This window comes from Nomascus leucogenys, chromosome 7b, assembly GCF_006542625.1.
Source record: "Nomascus leucogenys isolate Asia chromosome 7b, Asia_NLE_v1, whole genome shotgun sequence".
Taxonomy (NCBI): Eukaryota; Metazoa; Chordata; class Mammalia; order Primates; family Hylobatidae; genus Nomascus; species Nomascus leucogenys.
In genome coordinates this window covers 63,135,911-63,150,597 of record NC_044387.1, presented here as the reverse complement: position 1 = coordinate 63,150,597, position 14,687 = coordinate 63,135,911, and the positions used below count along the sequence as shown (strand labels likewise).

General features: G+C 36.6%; 1 protein-coding gene across 5 annotated transcripts in view; it reads left to right on the top strand.

Annotated features, from left to right (window-relative positions):
- The window catches only part of INPP4B (inositol polyphosphate-4-phosphatase type II B), an 837,221-nt gene that overhangs the window by 678,059 nt on the left and 144,475 nt on the right, over positions 1-14,687 (top strand). For all 5 annotated transcript variants that reach the window (XM_003257752.4, XM_030816186.1, XM_030816183.1 and 2 more), the window contains exon 16: positions 9,601-9,778. In XM_003257752.4, coding sequence (XP_003257800.1) covers positions 9,601-9,778 — 178 coding nt within the window. The remainder of the gene's footprint in view (positions 1-9,600; positions 9,779-14,687) is intronic.

The following is a 14,687-nucleotide window of genomic DNA, read 5'->3' as shown; positions in this document are numbered from 1 at the left end:
GTTCACCCTGTAGGCTACGGATACTGCAATTGGTAGGTTTTCAGCTGAAGACTGTCATGATCATAGTATTTGGAGTGACAATGTAGAGAGAACAGAAGAATGGCAAACAATTAGACTCTTATAATAGTGGCATGAGGGAAAGCAGGTACCTGGGGAGTTGAAGATTTTAAGGAAATATCTAACAGAATTTAAATCCAGTTGGCTGAGGGCTTGAGGGAGCCTGGGCAGGATTGAAGGACTCTTAGGTTTCTGGTTTCTATAACTGGGTAAATGCCAAGACAGCTGAGAAAGGGGATATAGGAAATGAGACATTCATTTCCATTGCTTAATTAATAAGGTCAGTTGTTTATACTCCATTAAAGAGACATTTTGAGAAATAATAAAATAATCTTGTTGAGTCTGTGCTTTTTTTCACATTAAGAAGCTTTTTTTTTTTTTTTTTGAGACAGAGTCTCGCTCTGTCACCAGGCTGGAGTACAGCAGCATGATCTCTGCTCACTGCAAGCTCCGCCTCCTGAGTTCAAGCAATTCTCCTGCCTCAGCCTCCTGAGTAGCTGGGACTACAGGCACCCGCCACCATGCCCAGCTAATTTTTTGTATTTTTTTGTAGAGATGGGGTTTCACCGTGTTAGCCAGGATGGTCTCCATGTCCTGACCTCGTGATCCACCCACCTCAGCCTCCCAAAGTGCTGGGATTATAGGCGTGAGCCACCGTGCCCAGCCAAGAATCTTTTAAATCATAGAACTTAGAAAGGATCCCAGAAACCATGAATTCTCCTACTTATTTTATTGACGAAAATACCAAGGACCAGGGCCGGGCACAGTGGCTCACGCCTGTAATCCCAGCACTTTGGGAGGCCGAGGTGGGTGGATCACGAGGTCAGGAGATCGAGACCACGGTGAAACCCCGTCTCTACTAAAAATACAAAAAATTAGCCGGGCGTGGTGGCGGGCGCCTGTAGTCCCAGCTGCTTGGAGAGGCTGAGGCAGGAGAATGGCGTGAACCCGGGAGGCGGAGCTTGCAGTGAGCCGAGATTGCGCCACTGCACTCCAGCCTGGGCGACACAGCGAGACTCCGTCTCAAAAAAAAAAAGAAAAAGAAAATACCAAGGACCAAAGATTGAGTCACCAATGCAGCTAGTGACAGAACCAGAGCTAGAAAATTAGACTTCTGTCCTTAGTCTCAAGTTCTTCTTCCATACTAATTTACCCTCAAGCAGTCAAAAGATGTTCAACACATAACATCCTCTTAATAAATGTGCAATGTTAGCTTAGGAAGGGATTTTGCTGTCCACCAGAGAGAAATAAAATGTAATTGGTCTAGTCAATTCCTTATGGGTCTTTAAGAGAGTATAATTTTTAAAATAAATTATTTGTGCCATTAAAAAACATGTGAATTGATGTGATTTGCACTCAGAGTCAGTTACTATATTAATCTGCCTAAAATTGTCCTGCCTAGTAGTCAGTAAAAATATTTTTAAAGTGGTAGCCTTATCAGTTTTCTATCTGTAGCCCTCTCAAATACACCTTAGGAACCCCACTTTTTTAGGAATAGGGCCACAATAAAAATAAAAAGTGTAAATTTTTCAGAGATGTTCATAGATTACCATTCATAATAGTAAAATATTATAAGCATTTTGAATGAATGAATGAATAAGCAAACTATTCTGCATCACTAAAGTTGAACATTATGTAGCCATTTCAATTATTCCATGGATTATGAGGTATGTAGAGCTGTATGTAAATAATGTGCCTGACAGAAAGTATGACATGTATGCAGAAGACATCAATCTAAACATATCAGTGAATGTGTTGGAAAGGTTAATAAGTTACAGTGCCACAGATAAATACAGTTATATTTATTTTTGAATATTTGTTTTGTCTTTCCTCCTTTTTTTTAGTTGTAAAATAAGAGAAATGTTTTCATAAAATCATTTTGCAACTTCTACTTCCAGCAAATATGGAAACTAGGTAACAAAAACATTCTGCAATCTCAGAGTACCTAGAATAGTTGGATGCAATGTGCCATCCTTTTCCCTTCCTCTCAGGAATGGAAGGAACTTTAGTGCAGAGTGGTTAGTAAGCAAGCCCTGAAACTACAGCTGTCCTCAGGATATTCATAGACACCAAGCATCTAGATAAAGACTTAGGTTTGCAAGCTCTTGTGGGAAGTAGACTCAGACAAAATAGTTTTGTTGAAAATAATTTACTGTGAGACAATTCTGAAATTCTTCAATTTGTGTTATAAAATAGAATCATACATCTCTAATGAACTTTGTTTTAATTAGGTGAGAACATCTTTAATTATATTTTATTTTAATATTTATAAGCAATACTTATTCAATTAAAGATGTTTCCCATATTATAGCATTTTAATTTTTCCAAATTTAAAATGGGTTGATACTATGTTCAAGAGATAGTAAACCATAATTAGGAGTTCAAACTGTGTAACAGTGAAGACCCAGGTTTGAACCTGGTTTTACCATCTATGCTAGTTTGTGTGATCCAAGTCAGGTTACTTAACCTACTCAGGCTTCAATTTCTACATCTTGAATTAATATTTGTTCCTCAGAGGGTTGTTGTCAAAATTAAATAATATAATCCCTGAAAAACTAGCATTTAACATAATGCTAAGCCCATAGCATATATGTACCTAATGATTATTATCTATTAAAGTGATAGAAGAGGAGATTTAAATTATTAGCATAATTTTTTTTCTTTTTTTTTTTTTGAGACGGAGTCTTGCTCTGTCGCCCAGGCTGGAGTGCAGTGGCGCAATCTCGGCTCACTGCAAGCTCCGCCTCCCGGGTTCATGCCATTCTCCTGCCTCAGCCTCTCTGAGTAGCTGGGACTACAGGTGCCCGCCACCAGGCCCGGCTAAATTTTCGTATTTTTAGTAGAGATGGGGTTTCACCGTGGTCTCGATCTCCTGACCTCGTGATCCGCCCGCCTCAGCCTCCCAAAGTGCTAGGATTACAGGCGTGAGCCACCGTGCCCGGCCAGCATAAATTATACAGTATAAAATATTGGCTTTATTAGGCACTCTCTTAAAGTATTGTCACATTTAACATGGAAAAAAATAAAATGGCTTATATATGTACATTCTGTTTTTTTTGTATTCTTATTCCAGAATCATAATCATTAGTCCATAATATCATATTTTGGAAAGATTTGTTTTTTCTAAAAGAAATTTATTATGGTATAGTTTGTCTAGAATAAAAATGAACTATGGTAAGTATATAATTCCAAGATTTTTAATAAGTTTACAGAGTTGTGCAGTCATCATCACAATCCCATTTTAGGACATTTTTGTCACCCCAAAAAGATCTCTCATGCCTGTTTGCAGTCAAAGGAACTGTCATATTTGCAGAGTATTGGGGTATGATTTTTACTCCTGGACCTTTCTTACTTTATACTTTGTTTAAGTATATTAGGGCATAAGGTCTAGGATGAAGCTGAGAAGATTTTGAGGTCAGAAGGAATCAGGAGACCAGGTTTGGGTATTATCTCCATAGGGACAACATGAAAATACCAGAAGCCAAACTAGGCAGAAATAGAACTGACTAGACCTTGGAAGGTGGCAAACGAAATCAAGGCAATTGAACTTATGGATAAGTGGGAATAGGCCAGGAAAGGAAATAAAGCACATTGGACTTTGCTTATTTAAAGGTCATGTAATAGTACCTGGAAAATTTGAATTAAAACAAGAATAGGGCTAAATAAAGGATGTACATAAAAAAGAGGTTTCAATGGTTTAGAAAGTACAAGCAAGAACTTGCAAACTAAAAAGTGGAATAGCAGAAGCCACTGTGATCTGAACCAATAAACACATTTTCTTAGAGGGGGAATTTTCAGCAGAAATGAATGTTATTTTTTTTTCCTATTAGCATCATTTTTCACAGAGCTAATAAATGGCAGAATCAACTTTTGATCACAACACTCTTTGATTCTAACATTTTCATGAAACCATTTTTTTTTTTTTTTTTTTTTTTTTTTTTGAGATGGAGTTTTGCTCTGTTGCCTTCGCTGGAGTGCAATGGGGCGATCTTGGCTCACTGCAACCTCTGCCTCCCAGGTTCAAGCAATTCTCCTACCTCACCCTCCTGAGTAGCTGGGACTGCAGGTGCATGCTGCCACACCTGGCTAATTTTTTGTATTTTAGTAGAGGCAGGGTTTTACTATGTTTCCCAGGCTGGCCTCGACCTCCTGAGCTCAGGCAAGCTGCCCACCTCAGCCTCCCAAAATGCTGGGATTACAGATGTGAACCACTGCACCTCGCCCAAAACTGTGATTTTTTTAAAACAGGAGTAAAGGTAAATATCAGTTTAAGTACAGATCATATAACTCATTTAATTATATAAGTGAAATCCAAAAGAGGTAAAATACTGTTTTGTTTTGTTTTTTTTTTCTAATTCTTTTCTCCAAACCCCACTTCCAGTAGAAAATGGAAAGGGTGCGCTGGGGAAAGCAGAGAGGCATGAAGCCCGTTATTAAACCCTGTGAGACCAGAAGGGTATATTTAAGTGCACTAAAGTGTAAATTTTCTTTTGTGATCCATATTATTTTCTTCTCAGTCAGAACTGAGAGCATATATATCCCTTCCTCTGGATTCAAGAGACCACATTTTTTTTTTACAAGTAGTATTTGAGCTAGAAAAATATAAGTGGAAATAGTTCTAGATTTTTTTCCTCTGGACACTTAATTCTGCCACAGGAGAAGAGACACACCACTCTAAGTCATTTTTCCCTAAACTCACCAATCCTAATCCCCTTCTGTTCATGCCCCACCTTCCCTGTCTTTTCCTTCTTGTTTTCCTCCTTGCCTGTTAATCATCTCTCATCTATATTTTTTAATGGCTCCACTGTGCAAAGTAGTAGCTTGGTTGAGCAAACAGATTAAGGAGTGGAGGTAGCAATGGAGTGGGAAGGGAAAGGATGGATAAGTAACAGAGTAAGTCCCACAATGTGCTCTTGTGGTCAAGGAGTTAAGAAAAATAAATTATATTTCTCTTCTTGTCTGCCTCCTGCCATCTTCAAACCCTAATCATAAGTCAAGGACTTCAGTATCTGAGAGTATTAATTATCTTGCAATAGATAAGTTTAAGTACAGAGGTATGGAGACCAGTTTGTGAGCTATTACAATAATCCTAGTGGTAGAAATGATGGGGTGGTTGCAATGAGTGTAGAAATAAGTGGTTGGATTCTGAGTGTATTTTGAAGGAAAAGGCAAGACTTTCTGAAAGGTTGGATGAAAGATAAGAGACAAAGAGTCATAGACAGTGCTAAATGGACCTGCCATAATCTAAGGTGGGGAAGAGTGCAAAGGAGCTGGGTGTTGAAAGTGGGGAGCAGATCTCGGGATCAGTTTGGAACAGGTTAAGCTGGAGCTGTAAACAGGAGAGCTTTTGTTTTCATTGGAGTTCAGGGGGAAAGTCTAGGCTAGAGATAGAGATTTGGAAATGATTAGTGCAACATGTGTATTTAAACCATGAGATTACTTAGGAGGGACACATGGATAAAAGAGTTCCAAGAACTGAGTCTTGGACCAAGAGGATAGGAAAATAAGGAAGACCAGGAAAAAGGGACTGGGACAAATATATACTCAGGAATTTATAAGTCCTTGTTTTAATTGTATTTTGGTTAGCAATTAGAGCTTATGAATGTGAATGTTACTTCATTATGCTCTTTATATTTTTTTCACATCTCCAAAATATGACATGGATAGTAACAACATACACACACACAAACATGTGAGGATGGGGATGTAGGTGTGCATTCTAACAAAAATAATATTAAATATATTATATTACCTTATTTAAATGAATATGTTAAAGTATATAGTACACTTTAATTCACTCTCTCAATAGAAAAGTATTATGAAACTAATTTCAATTTTCATTATTTGTGATTTGCAATACTATCTATATTCTATAAAATATTTTGTCCAAGTAAATATTTTGCCTTTCTTCCAGAGTCGTCTGATTGATCATTGACTCAAGTGTTTGGATCCAGTTTAAATTTAATACTACTATAAAATAGAGTTTAGTTATATTCTTTTTATCTAGATAATTAAATTATACTTATTTCCCATTTAAGAAGCTATAACTGTTAAAATATATGACATGTTTAAAGAGTAAGGCACTGAATAGGTAGATAAAATTTATGTATACTTAAAATTAGTTTGTGAGTGGCGATTTTTTTTCCATACCATACTATTTCATCCCTTCATCCTGGACACCAACGTTGGCTTTTATTACGGAAAATGAATCTTTCAGCCTCATTAGGTGAGGTGCTCATCAGTAAAAAGACTTCCTCAGAACAACTGATGCCTGCTACATAACTCTGCTCCAAAAGAGACTGGATTAGGAGAAAGAGGCAGGAGTTAGGATTATGTCCCATCATGGTGATTGAAGAATGTATTGGGAAGAGGAAAGGGAATATATTGGGAGGGAAAAGATGAAATCATGATGAAAAAGGTTAGGAGAGCAAACACTGGTAATGAGGAGGGAACCAAAGCAACTTGTGTGAATAAGATGGGGTGTAAAAGTAGCCTTGTAAAAGGTGCTAAGAAAATTTGAATACCTTAGGAAGGAACTTTTATGAGAGTCCTTGTGTAGCATGATCAAGGGTTTAGAGAGGATCTCAGTCAAAACAATGGCAGGGTATCTCTAAAGATGCTCCGTCCCTGTGTCAGTATCTCTGGAGGTGCTTGTCACAAATGCTACAGCCTACTAAAGCAGAACCTCTTAGCAGATGTTGCCAAGGAATCTGCATTTTTTTCAATAAACATTGAGGCCGTGTCCTCATCCCCAAGGAAATCTTATTGTGACTGCTAAAATTTGAGCACCATTCAACTAGGGCATAAGTAAAGAACATGTGCAGAATAAATATTAGAACTGTGTAAATTAGAATAGAATGGAGTGGAGACTGTCAGGGAATTTGATAATGAAAGTAGTAATATTCAGGAAAATAGTAACAGTGAACTTCTGGGAAAGAATAATAGTAAAGAAGGAAGGCAATAGTGATAGGAGTAAAATGGAATGGATAGAAGTGAGTGTATGAGAGGCCAGAGAAGACACATTCAGAAAGCAGTCATGTGTTTTTTTCCAATTCTGTGAAGAAAGTCATTGGTAGCTTGATGGGGATGGCGTTGAATCTATAAATTACCTTGGGTAGTGGGGAGGGATAGCATTAGGAGATATACCTAATGTAAATGATGAGTTAATACATGCAGCACACCAACATGGCACACATATACATATGTATCAAACCTGCACATTGTGCACATGTACCCTAGAACTTAAAGTATAATTAATAATAATAATAAAAGAAAGCAGTCATGTGAAGAGAGAGATGGAAGAAGACCCCACAAGGTGATGAGCATTCTAGCTTTCCAAAGGCTAAGCCACGGGAAGCCTGTAAATAGCCATAAGAGGACACAGGAAGCGACCTCTGATGACAGGTTAGCAGACCTGCAAAGAGGGATCCCGTAGCAGCGACCACATGGCTCTGCACTGGGTCTGTAAGTAGGTCTTGCTTTCTGCTCTCGGAGCTGCTGGATACCAAACGTTGTTCAAATTCTGGTGACACGTCTGTATCTTTCGAGAATCATTTTCTTTACAAAAATAATGTGGAGCTGTTTGATTTATTAAAGTCTGTTACGGATTAAACTTTATATCCAGCCTGAGTTCATGATTTCTTTTGTAAAGTCCTTAGTATACTCCTGCATGAGATCTGTCGCAACCACTCAAGAAGCCAGAAAGAGACATAGCGAATTGGCTAGGACTACTGTTTCCTTTCCCCTCCTCGCAATTGGTTTTTTTTTTTTTTCATTTACTTTAACTTGCGTTAAGACATATATAATAGCAAATGAAGGTATGTGTTATTTGAAGCCCCTCACTTCTGACATTTAAAAGTCTACAAGTAAACTAGTAATGCGTTTCTTAGCCTTCATAAATCTGACACCTTCATAAATCTGATACCTTCATTGACTTCTTGTTCAATCTTCTGAATAGCCCAAGCCTCAAAGGGCGTCTCTTTTAATCTTTTACTAAATAAGCAAATAAATAAAATAGGAGGAATGTTCATTAATATGTTTGCAAAAAAAATTGTTTCCTTAAAGATTCTGATAATTTTCCCCTGAAAAATCACTAGTGTGAGAGGAATAGGACAGATAATGCTTCCTAGATGGCAGTTTTTCTTAGTGGTGTCTGAGGTTTCAAGATGAGAGATAAAATTATGGAATTTAAATAATTGAGCTGATAAAAATGTAGTAGACATATTCAGTAAATAACATTGACTGCAAAGTTTTTTGAAAAAATGTCTTGACATTTGGGTATAATGGGATGTAAGCAAGTTTACACCAATCTTGTGCATGCATGAGCCATTACTTCCCTATTCTTTCCTTCTGGCAACTGTTTTGCTGTTTTGCGGCTTTCCTGCTGAAATGCCTCTTCCTAATGAAATGGATCAAAGATTCCTTCACTCTAAAGAATCCCTGTTCCCACAATGTGCTTGACTACTTCCTAGATAATGATTATAAAAGTCAATAATTCTCAAGCCCGTAATCCCAGAACTTTGCGAGGCTAAGAGGGGAGGATGGCTCGAGGCTAGGCATTCAAGACCAGTCTATGCAAACATAGTAAGACCTAGTATCGAATGAAAAAATTTTTTTTAATTTAATCAGGTGTGGTGGCTTGTACCTGTAGTCCCAGCTACTCAAGAGGCTGAGGCGGGAGGATCATCGCCGACCAAGAGTTAGATGATGTAGTGGACTCTGATTGTGCCACTGTACTACAGACTGGGTGACAGAGTGAGATCCTGTCTCTTAAAAAAAAAAAAGTCAATAATTCTCTAGTTAATAATCAGTTTTAGAGTTCTTTGTATGTTAAATGGAAAGCCATAAGAAGAAAAAGTGTCATGATAAAATAACACATGAAATAGCATTCTGCTACTAATGTCCTTTTTCTATCCAGTAAATTTGTCCATGTGCCCACCTGACATTAATTAATTTTCTCCTCATTTCTCAGCTATTAAAATTTACTTCCTCCACACCCCTCACCTAGTAACATGGGGGGAAACGTTAGGTAGTAAGTATTGAATGCTATTTATGTGCCAAGCACAATTTTAGGCACTTCATATGAATGACTTCTAATGTTACACACCTTGTAGAATTGTTTAGATGATTATTCCCACTTCCCTGATGAGGAAGAAGGCTGCCCAAAGTCACCCAGCTAGTTAGTGACAAACGAGGATTTAAGTTGAGATTGGCTTGAATCTTTTCCCACTGGCTTATGTGGCCTCAAGTTCATTAGAAATTAATAGTAATACTAAATTGTTTTGAATACTAACACTTGACATGATTACATATATGTTATTAATCTTCCCAGTGTTTTAGCAAAACAAGATTACCTAGTTTTAAAAAGTATTTTTGTCACCTTACATAAAAATTGCTAGTGCATTATTAAAAATCTCTTAGGACAGTTCTTATCAATAGGAAAGAGTGATACTTGGAGTTCTGTTTATCATTTGCCATCTGATATTAAGGGCTGAACATTCATTATGCTTTTTGTGTAACTTATTTTTATCTTTGTTGTTGCAGTACTGGATACCAGTTTATTTACTATTCACCTGAAAACACAGCCAAAGCAAAGGAAGTTCTCAGCAACATCAATCAACTACAACCTCTTATAGCAACCCATGCAGACCTACTGCTTAATTCTGCAAGCCAGCATTCTCCAGACAGCTTGAAGAATTCTTTAAAGATGCTTTCAGAAAAAGTAAGATCCAAATCATCACTATAGTTGGGAAAATGAAATACTCAAATTCCCATTGGTCTGGCTTTCTGCATACATTGCCTTTCATAGCATCTGGAAATGTAAAATAGAGTAGGTTAAAAAGCAAGCTTCAAAGTGTTGCCACAGGATCAAAATGAATTGGCCTCATTCTCTGTTCAAATCTTACTGAGCACTCTTTTTTTTTTCTTAGTAGGAAATGAAACCTGTTATTGGTTGGTATATATCTTCTCTTTTCCTTGGCATCTTTCATTTTCTTTGGTTTATGGTCTTATTAAGTGAATTAAATTAGATTTTGAAAATTACTTTATTTTCCTCTGGTGATCACCTAATTTTTATGCATATAAAACTCTGCATTTGAATGGGAATGCCACTTCATTTGAAGGCAGAACTTTGATGTGGATTTACATCAGTCTGTATGGGGTACTTCCTCTGCCTCAGTTTGCTCTCTACAGCATTATTTACTGAGGAGAGGTTCCAAACATTTCCAAATATGTTAGTTATTTGAAAAGCAGTATAATCTAAGCCTTAGTTTTTCCAAAGGTGATTTGTTCCTTTATCTGCAGAAAGGAGAGCTAGTCTGGCATGGGGTAGACACTCAATATCAACTTCCAGAACTAACGAGGGTGGCTAGCTGTGTGATAGACAGAAAGCTGAGATAGAAAAAGACAAGTGACAGTTGATTTTCAATGTAAAACCAGTGTCCACTTCCAATGTGTGCATCCTTCACCTCTGCATTTTAAGGAGATCATGTAATTTTTTATGAGACACTTTCAATAAATATACCATTGAAGAAACTGACCGAAGAAAATTCTCATAATTGTAGAGTAAGACAAAAGTGTAGTTTTCCACCTCTCTGAAGAAGAGATTCATAGAAACCTGGATCTTATGTTTGTCCATACTTTTTATTCAGGTATGTTAATTTATAATAATATCTTATGCTTATTTAACATTGCAGTTTATACATTTTTATATGTTATTCTCACAGGAGAAAACATACCTATTTTCATGAAAAAATAGTATCTATTCAGAAAGTTCGAGTGAATTGTCTAACAAATTAAAAAGTGAAAACCCAAACTCATTGTCAGGCCTCTGAGCCCAAGCTAAGCCATCATATCCCCTGTGACCTGCACGTACACATCCAGATGGCGGGTTCCTGCCTTAACTGATGACATTCCACCACAAAAGAAGTGAAAATGGCCTGTTCCTGCCTTAACTGATGACATTGTCTTTTGAAATTCCTTCTCCTGGCTCATCCTGGCTCAAAAGCTCCCCTACGGAGCACCTTGTGAACCCCACTCCTGCCTGCCAGAGAACAACCCCCCTTTTTCCTTTACCTACCCAAATCCTATAAAACGGCCCCACCCCTATCTCCCTTCGCTGACTCTCTTTTCAGACTCAGCCCGCCTGCACCCAGGTGAAATAAACAGCCATGTTGCTCACACAAAGCCTGTTTGGTGGTCTCTTCACACGGACGTGTATGAAACTCAGAACTTCCAGTTCAAAATGCAGCATTCCTTCCTTGCCAGAACACATGCCTCTGTCATGAAAAGAGAGGAAAATATTGACCTAAATTTTGCAAGTACTTACTTTGTGTCAAATAGGGCAAGGGACTTCACACTTTATGTCATTTTATTTAATCATCAGAATTATGGAGAACATATTATCTTCATTTCACACAGAAAAAGGCTAAAGCTCAGAGAAATTTTAGAAATGTGAAAAGTCATGCAGCTAGAGTCAAATACAGGATTCAAACAAAACCTGGGTTCAAACCCAGATCTGGATGACTCCAGAATGGAAGTTCTTTCTAGCGTCCTCCGTCTAATATATAGATTTTGACATTTCCTTATTTAAAAGTTTTTTAAAAAATTTTTGTTAGACACATGCCTTAGTAACACCTAAGTATTCTGATATTCAATAAGTATGTTTTTCTGGCTAGGGAAAAAGAAAAAAGAGGAGGTTGTTGCATACAGCAAAATAATATAATTTCATTTTGGTTCATTTCTTTTTTGGATTTATAGATGAGGTGAAGTTTTCCTGGGTTCACCTAAGCTGAAAATTTTAGCGAATAGCACACCATTGCAGTGATTACAGAGCAGTATTTATATTCTTCTTGTGCACTGGGCAGGAATTTGTCATTTCATACATCATTTACAACTTGCTGCAGTGATTTTAGTGGTGGTGGGAGGTTAGGATGGGCATTTTCTGCTCCTTGAATCCAGCATTGCTCCAACTTTTTCCCCTATGTTTTCTCTTTTCTACTGAGTAGACAAGCTTAGTCGACTAATAAATCTCTCAGTCCTTAAAACTAGGAGGATCTTTTTTTAAGTTAAGTTTGCGAGCCATGCATTCTTTTAAGAATTCATGACTGGAATTTCAAAGAATTATCTAAGTTAACAGTTTTGTATAGTCTATGAATGCTGTTAGTAGCTCATGGTTTAGAACAAAGTATGATCCATGAATTCAGGTATGAAAGAGAGAGAGTTGTAGTGGTATTCTAAATTTAAATATAATTGAATATTAGTGAGATATAAGCTTTAAATGTTCTGTTTTTAAGTTTTGGGCTTGTTGTATACTATGGATTATAAAATAAAAATGTTTACTTCATGGATAGTCCCCTGGTTTCCTTTACTGATTCTGAACTGGCGTGTTTGGAAAATAGGTACCTAGTGTTGTTTTCTGAGGGACTTATCCATATAGCATATTCAAGACATTAAGGAGTTATCTATATTCATGCTTATCAGGGAAATGTGAAGGTTTTATAGCCTTTGAGCACCTGAACATGGAAGAGTTTACTGTCGTAGACTTGGGGCACCTGGGGAAGGCTGAGGGCAGCCCAGGGCAGTGAAGAGGGAGGTATTCTATTTTGTAAAGAGATGGCATCTCTCCTCTCAGGTAAGCCATTGCATCTCAAGACAATAGCCATGAAATCATTATCAATTAAACATATAGTCTGGGGGAAAAACAAGTGGCAACAGAAAAATTCAACTTGCTGAGAGGGCATATTCCAGGAGTCTTTGAGTAGGCAATATTTGTAGATCCAAAGGCAACTTACATCATCTCAACTGCTAGTGAGAACCAAGGCACATGGATAGGGCTCCCCAGCTGAAATTCCATCCATCTAAACACTATTGGTAGAGACAAATACACACAATTTATAAACTAAAAATAATTCCTGAATTCATACTATTTGACAGTCACTGTGCTCAACACAAAAGGTAGAAAAATGGAATAAAACAGAGGCCTGTTCTTCCCAGGAACTCCAAGACTCGATAGTAGTGGTTATGACGATGATGAAGTGACAATAATAGCTAGCATTTATTGGTGGCTTAATAACTCTGAGATACTCTTATAAGTGCTTCAATTTTCAGAGTTCCATGAGGTGGATAATATTATTTTAACATTTAGTCTTCCTAATTCTATGAAGTAAGTATTGTGAGTAGCCTTAGTTTACACAGTTGAGGAAACTGAAGCAGAGAAATATTAAATTTACTCACAATCACACACCTTGTGTTTCTGGCTCCAGATTCTGTGAGCCTGACCAGTATACTACATCTTCAGATTGCTATATGGATGCTTGTACATAGGACTAAGGAAACAAATGTGGGGGCAGGGAAGGAGTACTACTAAAATTTCACAAAAATCAATACTTTTGATGTTTCATGTTCTAATATGCACAAACTCAATTAAATTGTATCATAATTTTAACATTCTTGGCATGCCTTCTTATGGATAATTGGATTTGGTTGTTGCATATTAGTTCATGAAAATATTAAAGAAATAGTATAATCTTATGGTGTAAGAATCTAACAAAAGGCAAGCTGAGTTTATCTGAATAATTCCAACAAAAAAGGCAAAAGATAGACCAAAATTTTAACATACAGTATGAACGGTTAATAATAGAATGAGATAAAAATGCATTTCCTTTTTTCTCAGACTAAAAGTATGCAATTCTATGAAGAAAAAAAAAAACAAGGAATAGATAAAATAAATTCAAACTAAAATAAATAATGTTTTTAAAGGCCTGAATGTGGAGAGTGTTTAGGTATCTCTTGTAGCTCAGAAATCTGTGTGATATTAGTGTTCAAACACCCATCACTTTCTCTATTCCATTGAGATTGATAGACCTTGTTTAGAAAGTCATTATTATCCTGCTCATCAAAAAGCACTATTGAGCACTTAATTATGTGTGGTATTGTACTTGATGCTATATGACAAATACTACATAGATATGGCCCTTAATTTTTACAACCTAAGAATTTAAAAGAATGGGGTGTTTTACAATATTGCATTTGTTAAATAGTTAAATAATGGCTTTTATTACAAATGTTAGAGGCTATACTCACAGCATATTTGAGAAATTCTCGTAGCTTATAATTCCTACTATTCTTTCAAGCTTAATATACTATACGAAAACATTCTATTGTATTCAAAGAAAAATAAAAACTATTGTATTCTGAAACATATACAATCAGGATGTTTTCAAGCAATATTGTTTTCTGTAATAGCAATGCCAGGCAGCTAGTGTGCTAAGAAGTTGAAGATACACATAATAGAGAGAAGAATGTTATGTTGATTATTTAAGACTGAGAATAACTTTTTTATTGTTTATTCATTGTAACCACTTCTAGGTCTGTCTCAGTCCCAAACTGTGGGAAAGAACTTAATGAGTAGAAATTTTGTTTTTTTAAGGTTGGTGAAAGTATGTATTAGGAGTCTAAGAAAACTTGAGAATAAATGGTTTAGATGAAAATGAAATTTCAGGATAGAACTTATGTTGCTGTTTTTCATAATTGCCTTTAAATGGTAATTATTTAATTGGTGAAATAAGTGATAGTGTACAATAAACAAAATTTGTTATTAGAAAATTGTACAATAAGAAAAATAAAGATAA